General features: G+C 53.6%; 1 protein-coding gene across 4 annotated transcripts in view; it reads left to right on the top strand.

Annotated features, from left to right (window-relative positions):
* The window catches only part of STK32C (serine/threonine kinase 32C), a 54,788-nt gene that overhangs the window by 37,252 nt on the left and 3,320 nt on the right, over positions 1-14,216 (top strand). For 3 of the 4 annotated variants that reach the window (XM_015289019.4, XM_015289018.4, XM_046943190.1), the window contains 9 exons: positions 7,178-7,329; positions 9,182-9,355; positions 9,873-9,910; positions 10,822-10,911; positions 11,367-11,470; positions 11,565-11,681; positions 12,666-12,791; positions 12,880-13,011; positions 13,997-14,064. In XM_015289019.4, coding sequence (XP_015144505.2) covers positions 7,211-7,329; positions 9,182-9,355; positions 9,873-9,910; positions 10,822-10,911; positions 11,367-11,470; positions 11,565-11,681; positions 12,666-12,791; positions 12,880-13,011; positions 13,997-14,064 — 968 coding nt within the window. In that variant the 5' untranslated portion in view covers positions 7,178-7,210. Of the gene's footprint in view, positions 1-2,444; positions 2,793-7,177; positions 7,330-9,181; positions 9,356-9,872; positions 9,911-10,821; positions 10,912-11,366; positions 11,471-11,564; positions 11,682-12,665; positions 12,792-12,879; positions 13,012-13,996; positions 14,065-14,216 lie in introns of those variants that run through there. The other variant, XM_040702832.2, reaches the window with a different exon arrangement.

Here is a 14,216-nt window from a genome sequence, read left to right as displayed (position 1 = left end):
GCTCTGGCTTTCCTAACTGTGAGTGTACTTTTCTAATGTTCTGTATTTTGTTTTATTGTTGCTGACACAGCACAGTTCTGGTGAGGGATTTTTTTTCTGCCTGGTCAGGATTTTTACCTTCTTCAGTATACATCTGTACTGTATGCACATGAAATCACAGGAAGGTGAGCATCGCTTTCCCCACCACTTCAGGTACTGTTTGCATACAGGATCCACCAAGAATCCCTCCCTCCATTCCCTCCCAGATTGGCAATAGAACTATTGTGTTATGGTACTACTTTTGATCTAAAAAGTATTTTTAAAAGTACCCCAAATTTCTATAAAACATCTGCAGCAAATTGTGCAGTTTAACAGCCCGTGCTGAGGACCAGAGAGCACCCAGCCCATTCTCAGCAGCTGCAGGCTTGCTGGGTGCCATTAAGAAGACATTGGGAGCTCAGTGCTCAGCACTGCTGATCTGTGAGCTGGTGCTGGCAGAGCTGCTGTGCGGTGCTGCAGCCCGGGGTGCACAGCAGGGCTCTGTGCTGCTGCCAGCAGGGCTGTGCGGGGTGCTCAGCAGGCAGCTCAGGGGATGTGCGTGGCCATGGGCACCCAGGGAAGGTGAATAACTTGGCAGGATTAATTAGTGAAAGCCTAAAAGCTCTGCTAATTAAAAAAACTCCACTAAGTGCCTAAGGGAAGCTGCAGCAGATAGGTGCTGTGTCTGGTCGGGTCCTGCGAGCTCTGGGTTTGGGCTGTTCCTTTTTCACAAGGCAGAGGTACTGGGGATTTTAATGCCATAGAGTAAAGCGGCTCTGAACAGATGGGGCTATAACCTGCCCAAACGCCTGTCCTGCCAAATTGCTGGCTCCAGACCTGCAATTGATGGAATAATTACTGCTCGGAGCAGCACGCAGTGTGCATGTGGAGCTATTTGCCGTCAGGCAGCACTTGTTCGCACGTGCTCTGATTTCTGTCTACCAGTTGGCAGACCTGACACCCAGTGTCAAAGTCTGGGAGGTTTTCATATAGCAGTGGCATGTTGGCTGGTTTTAATGGACCGAGGTGAGCTTTGCCCACCTCCTGTTGGGAATCTCTCACAGTTTGCTGGCATTGTAGATGCCAGCATCTGCAGCATGGCAGCTCGAGCAGCTACGTGCGATCCCACATGCCCGCTGCTCTGCCTTCCAGCACAGAGGAGCTGTGAGGGGAGATGCCTACCAGGGCAGGTCTCTGTAAGAATTCGGTGATAAACTCATCAGCACAATGCAGTGAGCTCCTGCCAACGCCACGCTGAGCGCCTGGCTGCACGTCTTGTTAACTGCCTCCTGAAAGGTCCGCACTTGGAGCACGAGCACTGCTGCCTGCCTGCCTGGGAGGCTCAGCCCGTGTGTGCTGCCCTGGCACAGCGCGGTGCTGCGGGCACAGCCTGTGGGCACAGTGCTCCCAGTGCTGCTGCCTGGCCGTGTCTCTGCAAGGTGCGTGGGGAGGGCTCTCCAGACAGCACAGGGAGTGTTTTTGCCTCGGGATCAGGAGTAGCTTCGGCATTAATTTATGTTCAGAGATTAAATAAAGCCCTCCATTCTTCACTGGAAGTAATTAGATTTCTGTCTGCTCCCAGGTTTTATCAGATATGTAACTAAAAAAAATCATCCTGTCTGCCTCTTTGACTGGCATATAAACCATCACAGATCTCATTATGGCCATAAAGAAAGATGGTTCCAAATATAAAGCTGGACTCAAAATGCACATCGACAACATGAGGACGTACTTCTCATGTGTTACTCAGAGCAGGCTTGCAGACTGGAGGTACATGTGGGAGCCCTGATCCCCACAGAAATCCATGGGTTACTCCGTCCTGGGGTAAACCAGCAAATCCCAGCATGGAGATGAGCACAGTGAGAGCTGTACGAAACTCTGGAGCCTGTCAGGTTTCTGAAGCATGGCTCCAAAGCACAGCTCCCCAGTGTGCCCCTCCCGTCACGGCAGTGGAGAGCACAGCTCCCATCTGCTCTGAGATTCCCAGGGAAGCACCTGCAGGACCGTGCTGCACCAAGGGTTTATGTTCGAGGCTGTGAGCAGAGGCTGCCTGTGTGCTGCTGTAATGTTCAGTAAAGGCACCACGTTTTGGGATGTCTGTCAGTGATTTCTATCAATGAAACCACAGAGCTGGTGTGCAGGAGGGGAGAGGTGGGTAAAAAAAACAAAAAGCAAGTGGAAAGCAAGTGCAGCTTTTTCTTTTCCAATTCCTTGGTTTCCGTGCTGTCATGTCCTTAGCTTTTCCTCATATGTTTGGGTTCACGTCCCTCAGGGCGTGCAGAGGCTGTGAGCAGATAATCACCCATACCCCAAACTCGATTATAGGGACATCTGCGTAACATCTGACTGCATGTCATTTCCTCAGCGTAATGTGAAAAGGAAGTGCCTCATTGGAGCCATCTAAAATTGCTTTTAATCGCCGGAGTCATGGCTTGTGGGTAACGTCTGCATTGCCCCTCCATGAAGCCTTACGGGGAAGCTGGGTGACATCCCGTGGTAGCTGCAGATGGAAAGCCTCCACTCCTGATTTGCTCAATGCAGGAGCCGGCCAGGAGAGCTTTTCCTGAGGTGTTTTTATGTGCTGGCTGTGTTAGATCAGATGTGATTTATGTCAGTGCAATACAGGAATGAGATCCATTTGGAAAGAAAATAATTGTGCAAGGCCAGCTTTGAGCACTCGCCCAGCTTTCCTGGCTTTGAGTTCCCTTCCCTGGCGCACGGAGGGCTGGCCCTGCTCCCAGCTGCTGTGCACCACTTCTGCAGCCTTGCACAAGGTAAGAACACAGCCACGTTCTTCGGGCCCCAGCCTGAAGCCGGCAGTGCAGGGCAGGCACACTGAGCCCCTGTTGTGCACAGTGCCTTTTGTTTTAGGTCAGACGAGGTTTTCATCTCTATCAGAAGCGACTGGGGGAGGGATTTTCCATGGGAGTGCTGACATGACCTGACAGCAGCGGCAGGCTTGCTGTGAATAAAAGTTTGATCAGCTACCGCTGCAGCCTGGCTGGAGCAAACAGCGGTACTGAATTAAAGGGCTCTTAATGATTTATGGGGTTCTGGCACACCGGTCCTTCATCCATCTGGTGATAAAGCATAACTTTCAGCAGGGAAAGAGCACAATCATAAGGCTCTGTGAAAAGGATCTTTGGAGTAAAATGTGGTGTTTGGAATCGAAATTAAAACGAGCTCTTGGGGTGAGGACGTGAGAGCAGACATGTCAAACTGCTGGCTGGTGCTTACAGCACGTCTCTGGGGATCGTGGGCTTTTTCCATTCACTGCAACTTCATGCCTTTTAATTGCTCCTATACCCGAGTAGACGTGTTCTGATTTTGACCTTTGGCTCTGAAGAGGAGGCTGTTATGAACACACTGCTGCTGCTGCTGGAACGTGGCTGTAACACAGCCCCAGCTGGCTGAAGCTGTCAGCAGCACGAGGGCTGCCCGGTGCCGTGTTGGGCTGCACAGCTCTCCTGCTGCAGGCCGGCCTGAAAACAGGGGGGTTTGCAGACAGCATCCGAGTGCAGCAGGAGGAGCTGTTTGTGCCACGCGTCCCTTCTGTGAGCACTGGGTCCCACTGGGGCCAGACATGAGTGCAGCAGCAGCAGTGAGCTGTGGCTCTGTTTGAGCCCACCCAGGGCATGGCTGTGCTCCCCACGCTGCCTACAGCTCTGGGCTGTGGGATGGTGGTGTCACTGTGCAGTGAGAGGAGTGCTGTCAGCACTGCACAGAGCAGGAGGTTGCTGTGCAGATGGCCTCTGGGATCACAGCTGCAGGTGTCCCATTCTTTTAAATGGGGCTTTGTGTGCTGGAGATAATGGTTGGGTAAAACACTGCCAGAGACACTATTGTCAAAGCTGTTCCCAGAACCAAGTTCCAGATAAATAAGCTGCATAATGAAAGCAATGAGGGCTTTTGGTTGTTTTCAAGTCTGTTTGCATTCAGGACCAGACAGTATCGTGGCAACACCCAACCCAGCCACGTCTCAGCCCCTCCAGCCCGACGAGCCCACCCTGAGCAGCACCTCCCCAGGTCAGTGTGCCCATGGGGCTGCTCAGCTCCCCCCGCTCCTTTCCCTTGGATCAGCCGGTGTCACCGCTGTGTGTATCAGGTTCCTTCTGCAGCCTGCGTGACTCTGTGTTCCCCAGGCTGCCCTTGTGTCTTATCTTGTGTCCCCCGGGCACCAAAGGCCCCCAGTGACTGTGCTGTGGTTCCATTCCAGCTTACACCATGGGTAGGTGGGGAACAGAAGTCACCGTTGGCAGCAGCAGCTCAATGGGCAATGCAGGGAGCAGCACGCCATGGAGTTACAGCAGCCCCCGCGGTCCCTGGGGCTCACAGCAGCAGTGCTGGCTGCAGTGACTGTGCTCTTCTGAGGGTCTCTTGTTTTAAGCACATGGATTTGCTGTCAGCTCAGCAGAGGGTGAAATGCTGTGGCAATGGAGGCTGCAGGGATGTGCTGAGGTAACAGAGCAGCATGGCAGCGGTGCAGGGAGCAGCACAGCCCTCCTGGGGGGAGGGGCGGAGGGCAGCAGTGATGGGCATCGTTGGCCTCGTGTTGAGAAGGCCCAGAGGGCTCTGATGCCTTTACAAACATCTGCACATTTAGACACATTCATGTGCTGTGTGCTTTGATGGCTACCTTAAGCCAAGAGTCAGTTTTCCTCTCTTTTTTTTTTGTTTCTGATGTACCACCTGGGTCAGTGACCCTGTGCTGTGAGTGCCTGCTGCAGCTCAGCTGCTGGGGGCAGACCCAGCCTGTCTGGGTTCAGATGAAGGCGGACTTTGGCTCCAGTGATCGTATGTGGCCCCATAAAGTGAGGTCGAAGTGGGAGATGTTAAATGCACATCTCATGTCCTGAATAGCAAATGCAAGTTCCAGCCCCTTTGTGCCTTTAATGCAATAAAAGCAAAGGCAGCTGTATACGAAGCATTTGGCGGCAGCTGAATGCTCAGGGTATCTGGGAGTCTATTAAATCTTTTATGTGCCACGTCTTGAGCAATATACTGCCAGCTGATGCCTGCCTTCTGCAGCGCAGATCTGGCAGCATTACATATAATTTTTCCTGACGGCTGTATTTAACCACTGAAAATTTCCTTTGTGCAATGAGGGACCACGTTGTGCAGCACGAGGACACGGTCGTCTCTTCTTTTGCTTTCTTGTGTTGCTTCACTTTGTAGATCTGCCTGAAAAATGGATCCAGATTGATTTTAAAACTACTCAGGCCTGTTACCCTGTAGATGTTCCCTGCCTCCACGGGGGCAGAGCGGAGAGGTAAAGATGTGTGCTGGGCACTCACCTGTCAGTGCATGGGCTGTACCCCTGCAGTCACAGGCACTTTCAGGGAGGGTTCCTGCTGGTCACGGAGGACCTAAACGACGTGCATGGCAAGGGCAGGACCAGCACCGGTCCTTGTGTTGTGTTGGGTGACAGCAGGGCAGGGACAGCAGGGTGCACAGAGCTGCACAGCACTGCAGGGCTGCATGGGGGTGTGGAGCTGCACCAGCACAAAGCTGTGCTGTGCCCCTGTGTAGCTGCACTGGAGCAGCACTGCCTGGTGAGAGGAGGAACGTTCCTGTTGACTCTCATGGGTTTTTTTCTTCCCCACAAAACAGATGAAAAGTTTGTATGGTACTTGAAAGTGGGGTTACTTTGCATGTAGGTGATGCTCTTCTGTTTCAGATCACCACTTGCTGTTACACAGTGAGAGAACCTGTCATGGTGTTCTCATTTGTTATGCTAGATGTCCATTTTTCCTGCAGGGAAACAGAGAGCAAATGACAGAAAGTGAAAGGCAGTACGTGGAAGGTTGCTGAAAGTCAAAATCTAAACGAGAACACACAACGAAGATTTAGAAATTAATGTGTTTCTAGCCTTAACATGAAACAAATCAGAAAATAACATTGTTTGGTGTCTGCGTGTAGCGATGCCATGTCCTGGGGGGACACCGTTAGGTCTTTTCTGCTGAAGGAAGTTACAAAGTGCAGTTTCTTTCCCTTGGCTCATTAACGTCTGCTCGAGGCAGCAGTTGGATCGTGCAGGTGCTGTGCATCGCAGCAGGCAGCTCACTGCTCCCATTCAGGCTGCAGGCAGCGGGTTTCAGCCCATGTCTGTGCCGTGTGTCTGTGCTGTGTCCCCATGCAGCTGCTGGTGTCCCCAGGCAGGGCCAGATCCCTGCTGCCCCCCAGCAGGAGCCAGCCCGGAGCGTGCCCTCGGCACAGAGCTGTGTACATCTGTGGTTCTCTGCTCATGCAGTCATTGCAATGGCAACTGCAAAATAACCCTTGTAATTTCATCGTATTGCTAATTAGGATGTTTGTAGCAGGCTAACGATAACCACCTATTATTCTGTCATATTCTGCTGTAACGTGTCCTCAATGATATTATATTATGTGCCATTAGTGCTTGCAAATTGTTATTAATGGGAGCATTTTGGAAGTGTGGAAGAGCTCAGGTCTCCCCATGACATTTGCTCCATCCAGGGATGCTGTGGGATGCTGCAGGACCTGTTAGATGCTGTGGGATCCATGGGATGCTGTGGGCACTGTGGGATCTGTTGGATGCCGTGAGGGGCAGTGGGTGCTGTGGCTCCAGCAGCCGGAGGTCACCTTTGGTTGGGTGTTGCTGTGGTGTTTCAGTGAAGGCTGTAGGAGCAAAGTGCCGGACTTCTTTTTCAAAGGCAGCGCACACAGCGCACCGCAGTCTGGGAATGAGGAGAGGACGGATGTAATGATACAGCTGTAGGATGCTCACTAGTTCATTTCAGAATAGCTACCTTGATAATTAGTGTCGTCGTCAGGCAGAGACACGGGAGCAGCACTGAGGATGCTCTGGGAGTGCCGTGAGCCCCACTCTGTGCTTGGCAGCTCTGTGCTGTGCGGGGACACGGAGCTGGCACCCCGTGTGGCCCCGTGCCGGGCACAGTGCTTGCTGCTTTCCTCATTTTTAACCCATTTACATTTTAATCGCTTTCAGCTAAAGCAGAATGGATTGTTTGACCTTTCTGAGTACGGCCGTATCTGAAATAGGTTAAACTCAATCTGCTGGGAGCGTACACCCGGTGTGTGTGAGCTTCCCATCCCGCAGAGCTGGTCTCACATATCAAGCAGCAGATGAGGGAGGGGAACGTTTTGCTACATCTGTTCTTTTTCCCTTTTGCTGCAGGTGTGTATTGTGCAGAAGAGAGACACCGAGAAGATGTACGCCATGAAGTACATGAACAAGCAGCAGTGCATCGAGAGGGACGAGGTCCGCAACGTGTTCCGGGAGCTGGAGATCCTGCAGGAGATTGAGCACGTGTTCCTGGTGAACCTCTGGTGAGTGGCTTCTGCCCTTATCCAAGTGTGCCATCACCAAGCATTTTCCAGCAGTCTGTCTCGTTTCATCAAGCCCGTTGCATTGGCTCTCCTTCGGAGCCTCCTTGCACGTGCTGCTGCATGCTGAGGTGCTCTCCAGTTGAGCTGCAGTGTTGGTGTGCCACGTGTGCAGCGTGACTGTTACGGATGAACACGTGTTGTTAGCTTCCAGCCTGATCTGAGGAGAGCTGGTGTGCTTAATTAGGCCCTGAGTTGGTACTGAGCGCTTTGGAATGCGGCTGTTTTCAGTGATCTGTTTCTGTAAAAGATGTGCTGTGATCTCTGCAGATCACCACATGTGGCCTTTGGCTGCAGAGCAGCTGATGGCAAAGCAGAACTCTGCAGCAGTTTGCTGCTGAGTGCAGTGTGTCCCTTTAGAGCTCATATGTTCCACTGAATCTTGCACAACATAAATTCATTTCCAAATTTTAAAAGTGGTGCATTATATCTGAAGGTATAGCCTACGTATAGAAGGTTTGCTGCAGGATCTAGCAGCCAAGAAGAGTGCGTTTATGCAAGGTGAGGGAACCACCTGTGGCCCCACAGAGCAGAGGTGACAGGCTGAGAAGGAGGAAGGAGGGTGGTCTCCTATTGCTGATGTGTACGTGGCTGCGGTTACTGATGCTGTGCTGGGGCTGCTCAGTGCTGTGCATGCTCTGTGCCTTCAGAGGACAGCACAGCACTCGGTAGAGGCGGCGGCTGCAGTGGGTCCAGGGAGCGTAACCAGGTCCTGTGGGCAGCATTTCCACCCTGGAGGCTGTTGAGCATTTGAGCAATGGCAAACACATTTCCAGCAGATAATAAAATCTTTGAGCAGACATGCTCAGGTGGATTTTCCCAGCTCCTTCATTTGGAATAAGCACACATTCAGGATGAGAAGCGTGTGATTCACGAGCATTACACAACCCCACACGCTCTCTCCTTAGAAACGCTGTAGCCAAATATAACAATGGGATGTTATTTTGTAGTGTATCCTCACTGCTGTCACTCTCCTCCGGGATCCTCTGCAAATAGAGAGGCGTTTTACTCTACCGTAAATACAAACCTATTTCTCTGTTTTTATGGTTAAATTAGCACTTGCGTTTTCTAATTCATTTTCAGGATATGCAGGGATATTTTAGGTATGGCTGTGTTGCGTGACTGCGAGCAAAGCCCCGCGGGCTGTGTGCCAGGGAGCTGACAGCGGGGAGTTCGGTACGGGATGAGCGTTGTGGGACAGCAGGCTGGAGGGGGCTCTGAGCACCAGAAGGAGCTGTGGGTGTCCCTGCTCAGTGCAGGGGAGCTGGACCGGATGGCCTTTGATGGTCCCTTCCAACTCAAACCATTCTATGCTTCTGTGGTTTGTTATGGGACCTTTGGTATGGGAAGGTTGTTATGGGACCTTTGTTATGGGACGTTTGAAGCAGGGAGCAGTGTGCCTCCAGGCATTAGGGTGGGAGCTGAAACACCCGTATTTGCTCTGTGGTTTTCTGGTGCTGGAAGGGCAGCCCCAAAGCCCCAGCCCCGTACCTTGCTGCAGGGGTTGCTTGCTGAGTGGTTCTGTGGCATTCTGTGGGGTTTTGGTGAAGGATGGTGGTGCTCAGAAGGCAGCAGGAGTTAATGGGGGCAGCCGCCTCACCGTGGAAGTGCTGCTTAGGACAGCAAAAGCAGAACGGCATCGTGAATGGTGCCCACTTAATTAAAGGGATGCAAACACCGAGGCCAACATATGCTCGCGGTGGGGATGCTGGCAGGTTTCCAGAGGTGCTGTGCAGTCACGAGGAACCATTTCTGCCCTCAGTCTGCGGGCACTGCTGACAGCCCCTCCCTGCAGGTACTCCTTCCAGGACGAGGAGGACATGTTCATGGTGGTGGACCTGCTGCTCGGCGGGGACCTGCGCTACCACCTGCAGCAGAACGTGCAGTTCACGGAGGAGACGGTCAGGCTGTACCTCTGTGAGATGGCCCTGGCACTGGACTACCTGCGCAGCCAGCACATCATTCACAGGTACTGCTCTGAGGCGCTGGAAGTGAGAGCATTCCATAGGCTGCGCTGCGCCGTGAAGCCCAGGTGGGCGTGCAGCTGTGGGAGCTGCAGGGCCGTGGGGCTGCTGTCTGGCTTTGGGGCGGGCTGTGGGTCCGGCTGGGCTGTGGGCAGGGTGCTGGGCAGTGTGTGGCACACAGACCGTGCCCACGGTGCTGCAGCGTGTGGACCTTTCTCCTCTCAGGGGCCCAAAGTGCAGTCCTTGGGCTGGCACTGGGCTGATGGAGAGCTTCCCAGGGTGGGCTGACACCTGGAGTACTGATTGCACGGACACGATGCCTGAAAAAGTCAGATGCTCCCACATTTTTTCCCAGGAGAAGCATGCTTGTAATCTGTCTGAGGGGACTTGTTCCATATGAGGATATTTCGGGGTTTTATCTGTCTATTTTTTGGCAGATAGAAAGGTTGCGGCTTTTTTGTAGCAGTTAATCTGTCCTCTGACTGAGATTTCAGCTTGCTGTAACTTTGCTTCTCTTTGCAGAGACGTAAAACCAGACAACATTCTCCTGGATGAGCAAGGTAGGAACTCTCTGTCTCGCTTTGTCCACCTGCTACAGATTCCTTGCAGTCGTGGATTCTGTGTGTCTTGTTATGTGTTATGTGTGAGAAACACATGCACCAGGCTACCTGTGAGCAGAGAACAGGGCTGAGCCAGGTGAAGCAAGCCTGGAAACCTTCACGGGAGCTTCTGTTGGTGGGATTATCAATGCACCGTTGGTTGGCTCTCAGTGATCTATATGGGACAGCTCACATATGAGATCCCATACAGTCAGCCCTCCAGTAATAAATATCAGAAAATGAAGGCTCGCTTTCTCAGGACAGCAGGCTCCAAACCCTCCAAGTTTTAGGTAAAGGCTTACCAAGACCAGGGCTTGCACTTGCATGGGAGTTGGTTAGAAAATATCACAGGGCACGAAGGACGAATGCCAGTGCCTCAGACTGCACGTGGTATTGGACATGATCTGTATCTGCATTCATCTGGTGAGATTTGAAAAGGTTCTGCCCCATCCAAGGCCCCTGGATGTGTTATAGTGTTTGTATTCACTGGTGAAAAACAGCCTGAGTTTTCCAAGCAGTAAAGAATTTGGCATTTAAAACTGGATGTGTCCCAGGTTCAAAACTCAGAATCCTGCAATGCACCACAAACGAAGAACAGGAATGGCCGGGTAGGGTGGAATAAGTTGGATATTTAATTGGCCTCCATGCAAAAATTGAAGCTTCATATGTGATTCAAAATGCAGAAGCACAGCGAGGTAGCACTTCGCATCAGGCAGGCGCGGGGTGCTCAGAGGGCTGCAGGAGCCCTGGGGCCCAGCGGGGGGCTGGGGAGGTTCTGCTGCATGGGAGCAAAAGCTTAAGCACACCTTTACTCTGCGCCGTGGGGGTCTGTGCTGCGAGTAATTCCTTCCTAACATCTGTCTTTGTTTAAGGTCACGCACACTTAACAGATTTTAATATTGCAACAATAATTAGGGACGGTGAAAGAGCAACTGCGCTAGCTGGAACAAAGCCATACATGGGTAAGAAGCAATAGCAGGTTGTTATGTCTGTGGTTTACCTTCCAGGAATGCTCGCTGCATGCGGTCTTCTAATTCCTGCCTGTCACAAAAGCACTGAATGGATTTTGCCCATTAATGCACGCACCCAGGCCATTCAGCAGAGCTTAGCTGGCTCAGGAGGGGAGCTCCACGATGGCTGCGTCGCCATCGGAGTGCTGCCTGTCCCTCCGGTGTTCCCAGCATCCCCTCAGTCCCTGTCCCTCAGTTCCCTGTCCCTGTGCCCAGTGTCCCCATGTCTCGCTGTCCCTGCTTGCTGCCCATTGCCCTGTGAGACCAGCTGTGCTGCTGGCTTGTCCTGAAGGCCCCACTGGTGGCGTTAACTGCGCTTACGCGTGGACTTGTGTGATGTGGGTGATTGTAGCAGAAACCAATTGACAGCAGGGATAACCTGCTGTGGCTCTGCTCTGTCTGTCCAGCTCCGGAGATTTTCCATTCCTTCCTGAGCGGCGGCACGGGTTACTCCTTCGAGGTGGATTGGTGGTCGCTGGGAATCATGGCTTACGAACTCCTCCGTGGCTGGGTAGGCTTTGGAGCCGGAGGCCTGAGAGCGTGGCTCCTTGATGGGCTGCAGGGAGGAAAGTGAATTCCTGCTCACCCTTCTGTGCTTTCCCCAGAGGCCGTATGACATCCACTCCAACAACCCGGTGGAGTCCCTGGTGCAGCTGTTCAGCACCGTCAGCGTTCAGTACTCATCCACGTGGTCAAAGGAGATGGTTGCTCTGCTACGAAAGGTGAGGGCTCTTAGAGTCAGAGTCCTTCGAGTTGGAAGGGACCTCTGAAGACCATGTAGTGCAACTCCCCTGTGATGAGCAGGGACACCACAGCTGCTGTGCTCTGGGCTGGGCAGTAGCTGTGGTGCACACAGGTGTGACTGGACATGTTTCAGCATGTTAGTAGTGTGAAACTGAAACTGGGCTTCTTATTCATGGCTCTTCTGCTCAGCTTAAGCACAGATTAATCTTCTGCTGCGGATTTTCCTTCTGTAAGTGTGGAATCATACAGTGTTTTAGGTTGGAAGGGACCTTGAAAGTCACTGAGCTCCAACTCCCTGCTGCCAACAGGGATAAGGTGCGTTGTTTGCTAGCTAATGAAAAGGCTGTTTCTTGGTGTAGTGATCAGGTTCTTGCCTGGGCTGAGGCTGCGTCCTTTCAGCACCCAAGGGTAAGGTCCTCGTGCCATGGGGGTGCTGGGACGACAGGGGGAGCGGAGGGGTCTGCGCTGCCCCTGCTGAGGAGTGGTTCAGGGGCAGTTACTGAGAGGGGCTTCATGTGCGTGCGTTGCTTTCGTGTTACCGCCGCAGCTGGAGAGCTGTCGATGCGCTGTGGAGGTTGGTTTTCAGCTGTCGTTTGCTTGAAAACTCAGAAAAGTGACTGATGGGTGTGCCGTAAGAAGGGCATGCCCCGTTCTGACAGCTGTGTGACCCGACTGCCCGGAGCCGGGCGGGCGGTGCGGGGCGGCGCTGGGCGGGCTCACATCGCCCCCTGCTGGCAGCTGCGGGGAGCGCCGGGGGGGCGGAGGGGCACCGAGAGGGGCGGCCTTCGGGCTTCGTGTGCTGCGGGAAGGCCGACACGGCCCCCGGTGCCTCGATCCGTGCTGCGCTGCGGCGTTCCGCGCGCCCCCATGCAGAAGGGATGCGGCACTGCCCGGGTGCGTTCGCAGGGCCGGGGCTCTCGGCTCCGTCTCTCCTTGCTCACAGCGGTGCTGTTGTCCCGCAGCTGCTGACGGTGAACCCCGAGCACCGCTTCTCCTGCCTGGCTGACATCCAGACGTCAGCATATCTGTCTGCCGTGCCCTGGGGCGATGTCTGCCAGAAGCGCCTGGAGCCGGGCTTCGTCCCCAACGTGAGTACCACGGCCCGCCCACCGCCCCCGCCCGGGGCTTGGAGCGCTCCCTGCGGAGGGATGACCGCGTGTGTCCGTGTGTCTGCAGAAGGGCCGCCTGCACTGCGACCCCACCTTCGAGCTGGAGGAGATGATCCTGGAGTCCCGGCCTCTGCACAAGAAGAAGAAGAGGCTGGCGAAGAACAAATCGCGGGACAACAGCAAGGACAGCTCGCAGTCCGTGAGTGCTGCTGGGCAGGGGCTGGGATGCCACCGGCCGTGGGGGCAGCGTTACTGTGGTGGTGCTTCCCGTGCAGATACAGTGTGGTGGAAGTGTTTGCCAAATGGAGTCTTCCTGACTTTATGTTAGGAAATAGTACTGCTCTGAAAGGGCAGTCAGGCACTGCAATGGGCTGCCCAGAGAGGTGGTGGGGTCACCGACCCTGGAAGTGTTCAAGGAGCGTTTGGACGTTGTGTTGATGGACATGGTCTAGTGAGAACTATTGGTGATGGGTGGATGGTTGGGCTGGGTGATCCCGTGGGTCTTTTCCAACCTCAGTGATTCTATGACAGCCAAGTGTTCCTCTACCTAAGTGTGATAGAGCCCTTTCACATTAATCTGTGCTCAGGGAAGTGAAATGACAGGTAGAGGTGTGGGCACAATGATCAAGGGTAAAACCAGCAAACCATGCAGCTGCTCGTGGCCCTTGTGAGAAGCACTGTCTCATTGCCCGGCAGCTGAGGATGAGGCCTGTGGTATCGTGGTTTGTCTGAGGGCTGTGATGGCCACACAGAAGCACCCACTGTGCCCGTTCTGTGTTTGGGTGCATGGCCTGGTGTCACTGCGACCTCACGGCTCTGCCGGGCACTGGGAGGGAGAGAACAGAACGAGCAGGCTTGAAAATGCCTCTGGGAGAGGGTTTGTGGCCAGGAGAGCTCAGGGCTTCTGTTGTGTCTGCCACAACCCTCAGCTGGCATCCTCACTGCACAGGGCAGCGTGGGGTGGCAGCCCAGCCCTGGCTGCAGGGTCTCTGCACGCCACGGGTGAACCATGCCACCAGGAAAAGCCAGGAGGCAATCAGTTGTGCTGTTTCCTTCATCTGCTGAGGCTGCACTTTCTGGTGGCTGCTGTGTGCTGCACATAGGGTGGGGCAGGGCAGTGCTGTAGGAAGCAGACGTGCAAATGGGACTCTTCACACGTGTGGTTCTTTTCTGTTCTTTAACAGGAAAATGACTATCTCCAAGAATGCCTTGAAGCTATCCAGCAAGATTTTGTCATCTTTAACAGAGAGAAGTAAGTGGGGGCTGTTTTGGGGAAAGAAAAAATGTTCTTTTCCTGGCTTTTCCCCAGTATTGGTGCCGGAGCCTGAGGACCTGGAGCAGCTTGCAGGGGGATTGCGGCAGAGAGCCGGCTGGGGTCTGACCTGCGTGTGTGGCAGCGCCTCG

The sequence above is a fragment of the Gallus gallus genome, chromosome 6 (genome assembly GCF_016699485.2).
Source record: "Gallus gallus isolate bGalGal1 chromosome 6, bGalGal1.mat.broiler.GRCg7b, whole genome shotgun sequence".
NCBI classification, from domain to species: Eukaryota; Metazoa; Chordata; class Aves; order Galliformes; family Phasianidae; genus Gallus; species Gallus gallus.
This window is presented reverse-complemented; position numbering and strand designations above follow the sequence as displayed.